We start from the raw sequence: 11,062 nt of genomic DNA, 5'->3' as shown, positions 1-11,062 counted from the left end.
CAATTTCCCAGGTTCAGCTTAAAGGAAGATGTTAGTAAAGGAGTGAAAATGTCTATATCTTCTCTTAGGTCCAGCTTAAGGGAAGATGTTAGTAAAGGGGTAAAAGTGTCATCTGTTAATACTATTGGTTAATATTGTTAGTTGTTATATTTCTGTTAAACATTTAGTTAAGCTGGAACAAGATTAGTTACACTCATGTAAACACTATAAAAGTGTACAGTACAACAAAAAGAAAACAAAAAGAAGAACATCAGTTTTTACTCTTTCTCGCGTCTTTCCTTTATTTCCCTTTCTCTCTTTTTCTTTGCTGACTTTACTCAAAGTCTCACAAATCTAATTGATGAATGAATATGGGAGTTCTCCGATGAGTGCATTATTGGAGAGGCCAAGACGCTTCAAGTTTGTCAAGTTGCCTAGCTGTTTCGGAATCAAACCCGAAAAAAGATTGTAATCCAACAAAAGATATTCAAGCAGCTTCAAGTTCCCAAGCTCCCGAGGAATTGAGCCATCTAAACCACAGTTTGCGAGATCTATGTATTCCAAATTATCTAGATTCCCAAACTCCTTAGGTATCCCACCTTCATAAGTATTGTGGGAACGCAAATTATCCTTGTAAACCGAATTCACCAAATGGCCAATCTCATTTGGCCTTCCTTCTACATGATGATGATAGTTACCCAAAAGTATCTGTATCAAGTTTGTAAGATTCCCCATCTCAACAGGAATTCTACCAGTGAGCTTATTGAAAGACAAATCTAGGATTTCAAGCTTCTTATTTTGGCCAAGGTAATGAGGAATCACATCACTGAAGTTGTTGGAATACAGCGCCAAGGACTCCAGATTAGGCCAGTTAGCTACACGGTTAAGAATTGAACCATGCAACTTGTTGGAGAACAAGTGCAAAAGTTTGAGCTGCTTGAGATTGATGAATGAATATGGAATTTCTCCTGTGAGTATATTCTTGGAGAGATCAAGACTCATCAAGTTTGTCAAGTTTCCAAGCTGTTTCGGAATCAAACCCGAAAGAAGATTCTTAAACAAGAAAAGAGTGTCAAGCAGCTTCAAGTTCCCAAGCTCATGAGGAATTGGACCATCTAAACCACAGCTTGCGAGATCCATGTGAACCAAATTCACCAATTTGCCAAACTCCTTTGGTATCCCACCTTCAAAAGCATTGTAATAACTCAAATAAATCACTCTCAAGTTTGTTAGATTCCCCAACTCACCGGGAATTTTCCCCCGAAGATCATTCGTTGCAAGTGAAAGATACTCCAACCCCACTAATTTTCCATAACTTTCTGGGATTTTTCCATAGAAATAGCTGCCACTAAGATCCAAGTACTTGAGTTTCTCCAAGGTGAGAACACCAAGAGGAAGTAAAGCAGTGAAGTTGTTATCATAAGCATCAAAAACTTGCAAGCTGTATGAAAGACTTGAGTAGTTCCAATCCAGGCCACCAGTAAACTGATTGTGTGAGATGTTAAGAGATTGAAGACTACTCAAGTTAGCAATCTCAATGCCTCCCCTGAAGCTGTTTCCTGCAAGAGAGAGATAGGTGAGCATATGAAGCCTTGAAACTTGAGCTGAAACTGAACCACCAAGGTCCAAATCCGTCAAGTCCAATGAAACAACTCTATCTTGGGAGCAAAGAACTCCAGCCCAAGAACAAACTGAGCTTGGATTTCATGAATTCCATGAGGTTAAAGCTGGTTCAGAGGAAAGAAATCCTTGTTTAAGAGAAACCAGGACGTGAAAATCATTGACCAGAGAAAAGGCCGAAACGAAGACGGAAGAAGAGATGGCACTGGTGAAGAGAGAGAAGACTGACAAAAGAATGCAAAAGACCATGTTTTGATGGGAAATTTTGTAAAAGACAGTTGAGTTTGGAAGGAGTTGGTGCAATAACAAAGGGATTTAAACACTTGGGTGAGTAAACATTTTCTAGCAAATGAAGTTACAGTCAAAAGTGATTAAACCATGGTATGAAAGGAAAGATAGTGTTCATACACATTATTAACAGAATGAAAATGAAAGAGAATTTTAATTTCCATAATGGTAGGTAATTCCTAACTTTGTATATTTATTTTATTTATTTCATCTCAACTAATCCCTAATTTTGTATCTTTATTTTATTTATTTCATCTCAACTAATTCTTAAGACTTAGAACTATTGATTAAGTAAAAGTTCGAATAATTATCCCTATTAACACTTAAGGATGGACTAGAATTCAAGAGGTGATATAACCCCAAAGGTCCCCTCCATTGGACGTTTTAGAGATAATTACCTTTGTATCTTTATTAAATAATAATTGATTTGACAATGTTTCCACAATTATAAAATAAAATAAGCACAATACCTGAGAAATTTGTCCCCTCCATCCGGTAGTGAAGTCCATGTATGCCCAGGGTGGGCCAACACCGTCCCTAGGATTTTAAAAAAAATTGCGTGTTATCACTGTTAACTTAGGCACACAATGTTTTATACAATTACAGTTACTACCATAAGTAATTAAACACAAAAACATATTAAATAAAATTTTATTTAAACAACTAAATGAAATTTTAGATTATAAATAAATAAAACATATTTATTCTTTATTACCTTATGAATTAATTTGTTTCTTTAATTTTTAATACCTTTAGAAAATTATGATTTTTTATGGTTTCAAGATTAATGAAATGTGTGTTCTTTTACAAATTTTGTAAAAAAAAAAGATAAACTAACAGGCCCTTGATATTTCGTCATTCATTTCCATCCAATCGAAATGGGTTTAATTTTTTTCATTTTGATCAATTATAAGATAAAAAAAAAAAAATTGATTATTAATTTCATCAATTAATCATTATATCCACCCCAATCTTATTATTTTATTATTTTCGATACTAATATCCATATCAACCCATGATTGAATATCAATTTTGCTTAATTGTAAGACAAAAATTGATAATTATGTGATCAAAATATTTGCTATCCGAAATTTTCTCAATATCCATAATATCATCTCTCCCTAGATAATTATTTATAAGATACCTCCGAGCATACCAAATATAAAGGATACTTCCATTGATATATCCTGATCGAGCACGGATTCATGGAATGTCAAAATCCTAAACTCGATCTTCTATCAAATCGTCGATCAATATGTCCGAAACTCGTCATCACAAACTTGCTTTTGTTGACTAATAATAGACCCTGGCTAGAGATTCTGATTTCTGACATTTATCAACGTTTGACCAGGAACTCGAATCCGGATGGAGTCAGCGGTACTCCTAATCCTATATTTTCGAGTCAATAGATCCCTTTTTGACCATCGTTCGTTTCCGCATATGAATAACGCATGACCAAATAGGTTTTTTCATACAAAACATGACTAGTCTCGTACTTATACACCGTATGAACCATACGCATCCGTATCGGATCCGACCACAATGTCTCAAGTCAAAGGACTACATTGTGCACTGATATAACCAAACGATAAATCATTGACTATATGCTTTTCCAAGTGATTTGTCGTTATTTGGTCACTTTAAATAGTTCACCAACTGTTAATCATTACCAATGCCCCAGTGACATGACTATCATCGTCATCCATACTTATATCAACTCATGATATCTTTCGGAAGCATCCAGTATGCCTACTATGCAATATAGTTGCCCAAATTATATTGCTTCTGTAGGAAACCCTTTTTGATAATTCATTTACCGATTAAATGAATCATCTGGACAATTCATATACATACTTTATTTTAAATGCATGACTGAATAAAGGAAGCAATTTATATATATGAATTGAAGAACTCTTTCTTCTATTATTTATGATATATAGATACAAGACAAAATGCTCTGAAACCGATAACACGAATGGTTTCTAGGGCATACACTAACACCTTTTGTGGATAGGAGAGGTGCAGGCCCCCATAAGTCATAATAGACTATTTCTAATTGTCTAAGAGCCTAAGAAGTAGAAACTAGAAACTGACACTGTTGTAGCTTTCCATATTGACAGGCTTCACAAAATAATTTTTTATTTCCAGAAGTAGAATGCTTTACATGTAGTATGTCAAGTACATTATTCAGAATATTATGACTAGGATGACCTAGTCTTGCATGCCAAAGAGAAAAAGTATTCAATGACTTATCAACAACAATGTTCTCAAACTTATTAGCAAAAAGAACAATCAACACCAGAACTGTGACAATTGACTGAGGACTGCTCTTTATTGGACATAGGTGAAGTAATTGCATAAGAAGTAAAAGTTGTGGAACCAGAGTATTCAGGCTGAAAAGTAGAACCAGTAGTGGAGCTATCAAGTGATGGCAAAGTAAGTTGGTAGAGACCATCCTTCACTATCCCTTGTAAGAGCACAACCTTGTTGTCTTTATCCTTTATTAAGCAATAATCAGCATGAAATTCAACAATCACATGATTATCCTTAGTGATTTGAGATATGCTCAACAAATTTTTTTTAATATGGGGCACACACAAAATGTTTTGAAGCTGTAAAATCCTATTAGAATCAGTAGAGGGCAGTAGTAGCATACTTGTGTGTGTGATAGGAATAGATTGACCATTACCAACCTGGACTTGAGATCCTCCTTGATAAGTGGACTTCAATAACAAGTTAGAGGCATCTGCAATCATATGATTTGATGCCCCAAAGTCCATGTACCAAGATTTATTAGTAATTGTTTGTGGTGTGGCAATAGCCTGTGAATTGGGAGTTGACATCATAGGTGCAGTAGACAACTGTCCTATGGTTGAGTTGTTGGTAGAGGTCACAGGAATAGGATGAGGGAAAGATTGAAGTTCAGGTGCTTGTGAGTGATATCCAGGAGTAGTGTAGCTTCATGGAGAACCTATAGTACCACCAGTAGCTGAGAAATCATGAAAGCCATCATAGGAACTGATAGCACCCTTTGGTTGTAGGAAGTTTACTGCATAAAGAGCTTGAGCTTGAGTAGCAGGATCATGAGAGCTTCTAGAATATTGCTGAGTGTTGGTAACATGAGAAGATATAGGTGAGTTAATTGGTTGAATTGGAGCAGGGTTGTTAGGTTGAAAACCATGATAATCATAGTCAAACTGATGGTAGCATTGCAGAGCTGAATGGCTGGGTTTACCACACACTTGACAAACTAGTCTAGGCCTAAAATAACCTCTACCACGATCTTTGCCTCTCATTCCACTATTATTAAACTGAAAACCACCAGTAGGAGGGTATTAGGCAATAACAAGGTGAGGTGATACAACAGTATACATGGCTATATTATGAGGTTGTTGAGGATACCCTTCATGATGTGTATATGTCATATTCGGTTGAACCAAAGGAGTAGACCTAGGGTTTTGAAAAATGCCTCCTCTAGGACCAAAATTCTGAACTGGTGAAGTACTATTAAAATTCTGAATTTGCGACACATTATTGGGGTCACTTGAAACTTACTTAGTAGATAGTAATGCAGAGGTCATTTACTTATGGAAGCTAGACATTGCACTATTCTATTTTTCAATGGGCATCTCATGCTTATGTAAAAGAAGTTGTGCTTCCTGAAGAGTGGTATTACTACTGTTGGCAATAAGATTTGCTACCATGGCATCATATTCTGGACCTAAACCATCCAGAATATATAATAGTAATTCTTCTTCTCCAATTTGAGCCCCAATTGCTACCAACTCATTGCCTATTTCTTTCATTCTCAAAATGTATTCATTGACACTCATGGACTCTTTTTAAGTACTTTGCAACAAATTTTGTAAGTGCAAAGTCCTAGCCTTAGAGAACGATTGAAAGTACATCTCTAATGTGTTCCAAATCTCATACGCACTTATGCACTTGGCTACATGTCTAAACATGGACTCGGAAATAAAAGACACTAACCAGCTTACTAAAAATTGATCCATTTTCTTCCAATCAAAGTATTTTGGATTAGGTTTCTTAACAGTTTGTTCAGAATCTACATTTTCTCAACTATAAACATAGGGGGACATGTACTCACACCTGTTACAAAGCCGTCGAGCTCATATGAGGTAAGTGCGGGTAGAATCTGAGACCTCCAGTAATTGTAGTTCTTTTCCCCTAATTTGACTGAAAGAGTTGGAAGTGAAGAGTAAGCTACTGAACTCATTGCACTTGCACCGTTAGTTTGCTCTTTGACAATCTTTGAACCAGAATCCAAGATCTTAGAACTCATATTAACCATGGATGTTTGTTGGTGGCTCTAATACCATGAAGATACTTGAGCGGATTTGAAAGAAACGATTAAAATCAGAAAAATGTAAAGAGAACAATCAAGAGTAGAACTCGAGCTAAAGAGAGAGAAAACTGTGACTTTTACTAACTTTATTCACCTTTTTTTTAGTTGTTGAAACAGAAAAATAGTAACAGCCTCTTATATAGAGACTGAGATATTACAAAAATGGTGCATCTTACTTACTTATAGACTTTACAAAACACACCCCAAGTATTACTTATAAAGTTTACAAAGACACCCTTACTTGCTTTTATTCCTAATACATTCCCTCAGTATATCTTCTTTTAAGTAAACAACGAAATTATAATGTATTTCATCCTTGATTCATTATTCGAATATGTATCCATTTCCATTTCCTTTTTTGGTTCAATACAATTTCAACAAATAAACATAGCAAATTATAGATTATTCACCCATTTAAATGATGGTGCAATTAATTGCCTCTCTAGAAAGAAAGAATGAAATAAGTTAAACCACTTTTGATAATTGAAATGATTCTTAGCTTGTCTTCATATAAAAAGTTTGAAGCTGAATATCAAATTGTAGTATGTTCCTTGATTAGAATTCTCATTAACGTTTTCTTAATGCCAATGTTGTTAGTATTGCTGCGTTTTAATAGTTTCACATGGGACAGTGAAGAAAACAATGCTGGCTTGAGATAAGATTGTTTTAAACCGGAGAATGGCTTAAGTTCAACTCAAAGTTCACAGATTTGATATTGGAAATAGTTAATTAGTTCTGTTGATCTTAATCAGAACAGTCCTTTTTCTCATTTCCAGAACTTTCTTAGTTAAAGCCTTTGGTTATAATCCTTTGTGAACTTGCACACACCTTTTGCCTAGCTAATTGTTGGGATATTGTGGCTCCTTTTCCTATTTGTTTCCATGTAAAATTGTATAATTTTAGGAAAACTCTTTAGTAAAGAATACAATCCTAAATAGGAATAGAATTATGAAAGTCCTATTAGGAATTGAAATATGAATCCTATTAGGAATAGAATATCCCATATACTATTTATAAATATAGAGGTAAAAACCAATTTAAGGTTATAAGAGAATATGATAACACATGATATTTTATGTAAGAGTTATTAAACACCGTGGGAGGATTGTCTTAGAAACTGGGATTGTTTCCACTCTAGGTACTAGGTTAAGCATGGTTAGAAACTAGGATGTTTCTGCTCTGTTTTATGTACCGGGTTTATGGTGTTATGTACTTTTGTATATTGTCTTCATGAAACTATAGTGGATTTCTCTCATATGTGAATGTAGATGGGTTATGCCAAACCATGTAAATATTATGTCTCTTTGTGTGGTATGATTTTAATCCTATGTTGTCTATCTCAAAAGTATATTTGCCGCTACTTGATCTCCTAATAAGTGGTATTAGAGTTCTAGGTTGCAACCTGAGAGATGAGTTCTTTCAAGATGGTTGATGCACATAAGAGACAGACTACAATAGGCCTAAATTATAGGTGGAGTGGTTGTCAAATCTTGGCGACAAAATTCAGCATGGCTACTATGCGACCTGGATGCTAGCAAAATTCGACATGGTTAACCTCGATATTGTGGTGATGGAGCATTATCTTCATCATGTTCATCGTTGTGATGGAAAACTCGCCAAGATGGAGATTGTTGGGATATTATGGCTTGTTTTCCTATTTGTTCCCATGTAAAATTGTTTGGGAAAACTCTTTAGTAAATAATACAATTCTAAATAGGAATAGAATTATGAGAGTCCTATTAGGAATTGAAATATGAATCCTGTTAGGAATAAAATATCCCATTTACTACCTATAAATATAGAGGTGAGAACCAATTCAAGTTTATGAGAGAATGTGAGAACACAAGGTATTTGATGTAAGGATTACTAAACACCATAAGGAGAGTGTCTTAGAAACTGTGATTATTTCCACTCTAGGTATTGCATTGAGCGTGGTTAGAAACTAGGATGTTTTTGCTCTGTTTTATGTACCGAGTTTATGGTGTTGTGTACTTTTGTATATCGTGTTCATAAAACTATAGTGGATTTCTCTTATCCGTGAATGTAGGCAGGTTATGCCAAACCACGTAAATACTGTATCTCTTTGTGTGGTATGATTTTAATCCTATGTTATTTATCTCGAAAGTATATTTTCCGCTGCATGATCCCCTAACACTAATAACATCTAGCTAGTTAGGTTTATATATGCTTTCTATCTCTCGTGAGACGAGAATTTCTTTTTTGTAAAAATAGAAAAATTTAGTAATATATATATATATATATATAAACACGATTAAATGATATCATTCATGGAAATTTGGAAATTTCAATCTCATCCCTTCCATCTTGACAACTTGTTGAGAAGAATAGAAGAATATGCAAGAGGTGATTAGAGAAAATTAATTAAAAGCATGTGGACTTGAGGACTGAATTATAAGTAAAGTTCAGACCTAAGTATATATTGATCATAGATGATGAATACAGCAGGCAAATCGTAGCCAACATTTGGCTACTTTTAATTAGGTAGAATGAACTTCAGATCGATGAGGTTAGAATAAATTAGGGTTTGTGATACTGTCCATCCAATCCATCATGTGGTTCTTGTTTTCTGGAAACGATGGTAAGTTTGAGATTTTTTTTTACTGTTTTGACATTGCCTCTGAGACGGTCTTGATAAAAAAACATTTAAAAACTTGGAATGAATTGAAGCTTTAACAGGAGACAAAAGTATTTTATCAAGTCACACTTTCCCACCAGCCACACAAATGACCAAAAACAAAAAAGTAAACTTCAAGAGAGAAAAGGTAAAGTAAACACTAAAATACTAAAAAGAAACAAACCCGAATGGTTTTTCATGGTTTTTAATTCAAGCGGTTCAAATGCTTTTGCATTTCAAATTTCTACCTTTTAGAAACCAACCGGCTTCGAAGCAACCACACAAGTTTGATTTATCAATTTTCAGATAAAGATTAAAATAAGCAGGAGGAAGGAAAGAGAAAGGAATACAAAGTTTTGATTTGACAAGAGAGGAGACGATTATGAAGATAAAGAAGAGAGGGAAGAAAGGGAGAGAAAAAGAAAGGTGGTAGAAGGAGATTGTTTCTGAATTAGAGAAAGAAGATGAAGAAGAATGAGAGAGAGACAAAAAAGGAGTGAGGGGAGAGATTGGAAAAAAATAAAAAGGAAAAAATGTATTTTACTTATATAATTACTTTAAAACCCTTAATTGTTTTGATTAATTACGTAAAAAAAGTAAAAACTATGATCCATTTGACCTTTGTATTTCAGTTTGCAAATTTACTTAAATGTCCTTGACTCATATGCTCATGTTGACTTTTTTAGACGCTATCTCCTAAGCGGGTGGATAAAGGATAATAATAACTTGAACAAATGATATACAAAGGATTGAGATCCCTATTTTTTTATATATTTTGATTTTACTGAAATTAATATGAGAGCGAATATAGTCATTCACTTACTGATGCAATAGAATATTTGAAATTAAAGAAAAATACGCAGCAACGAACACCAAAAATCAAACAATTAAAACTCGTTGATGGATAGACAAACGTCAATGGCTCAATCGAATTCCTGAATCCTCTAATTTCACTTCAAAATTAGAGATAGAACAAACCTGTGCTGGAACTGGAGTCAATTCTAGTATACAGTCATCGCTTCCTACGGTTTTAGTAAACTTGGAGAAAAGAATTACAGTCACTGGCGTTCTCAAATTCTTCCAGCACTTGCATCTCATGATCTTGATGGATTTATAACTGGTGAGAAAATATGTCCACCTATGCTTGTTATTGAAAAGTCTGATAATTTTGAAGATATTATAAAAAGGCCAAACCCTAAGTATTTTAATTGGAAACGAACTGATCAATGTTTGGTAAGCTTGTTGTTTTCGTCAATATCTGAAGCTATGTTCAGACATGTAGCAAAATGTGTGAGCTCTTATGAAATTTGGAACACCTTGGAGTTACATTTTCAATCTATTTCAAAGGCTATGACTTTACATCTAAGAAAACTGTTACAAACTACTGAGAAAGATTCATCTAGCATCAACGAGTATATCTTGCAAATGAAAGAGTTAGGAGATGAGCTGGTATCTAGTGGAGTTAATCTTAGTGATGAGGAGCTTTTGTTGTATATTCTAGATGGTCTTGGTCCAGAGTATGATGCAGTGGTTGTTAACTTGACTTACAACAGCAGTATAGTGAGTATTCAGGAGGCTCAATTTATGCTTCATAAGCATGAGATAAGACTGGAACGACAGCACAATAGTCTTACCAATTTTCATGAACAAATGACATCTGCTTTATTTGCTTCTAGACAGGAATCCAGTAATTCACTTGCACCTGTATCTGAACATAATCCACTACAATCCAACTATCCTCAAATATCAGGCTATAGTTATAAGTCTGGTACTAATAATAGCACTATAGTACGAGCACCGAGTTATTCTACAGCAACAGGTGTTGAGTTTGGGAATAACAGTCCTCATAACCACCAAGTTTTTGGTAGACCTTACCACTTCCCTCATGCACAACAGTTCTTTGCTGGAGGTGCTCAGCTGAATAACAATCCAATGAGGGGAAGAGGTAGAGGTAGAGGATTTTTCAAACCAAAATTAGTGTGTCAACTGTGTGGGAAAACAGGACACTCTGCCATACAATGCTATCACCGGTTTGATCAAGAGTATCAGGGATTTGTTGGTCCAAACTATGGTTCTCAACCATAACCAATTGGCTACACTTCATCTGTTCCTCCTTCGGATGTCTCTAATGAAGGCTTTAATGCTCCAGCTCAGGCTTTGTTTGCAAATGCATC

At 34.8% G+C, this 11,062-nt stretch overlaps 1 protein-coding gene across 1 annotated transcript; it reads right to left on the bottom strand.

The window, feature by feature from the left end:
- Positions 1-333: 333 nt before the first annotated feature.
- Positions 334-1,848, bottom strand: LOC116112152 (leucine-rich repeat receptor-like serine/threonine-protein kinase BAM3). Its single transcript, XM_031398331.1, is given in 1 exon segment — positions 334-1,848. A coding segment is annotated over 1 exon segment (1,515 nt).
- Positions 1,849-11,062: the final 9,214 nt, after the last annotated feature.

Source organism: Pistacia vera, unplaced genomic scaffold, assembly GCF_008641045.1.
Source record: "Pistacia vera cultivar Batoury unplaced genomic scaffold, PisVer_v2 Contig656, whole genome shotgun sequence".
NCBI lineage: Eukaryota > Viridiplantae > Streptophyta > Magnoliopsida > Sapindales > Anacardiaceae > Pistacia > Pistacia vera.
This window is presented reverse-complemented; position numbering and strand designations above follow the sequence as displayed.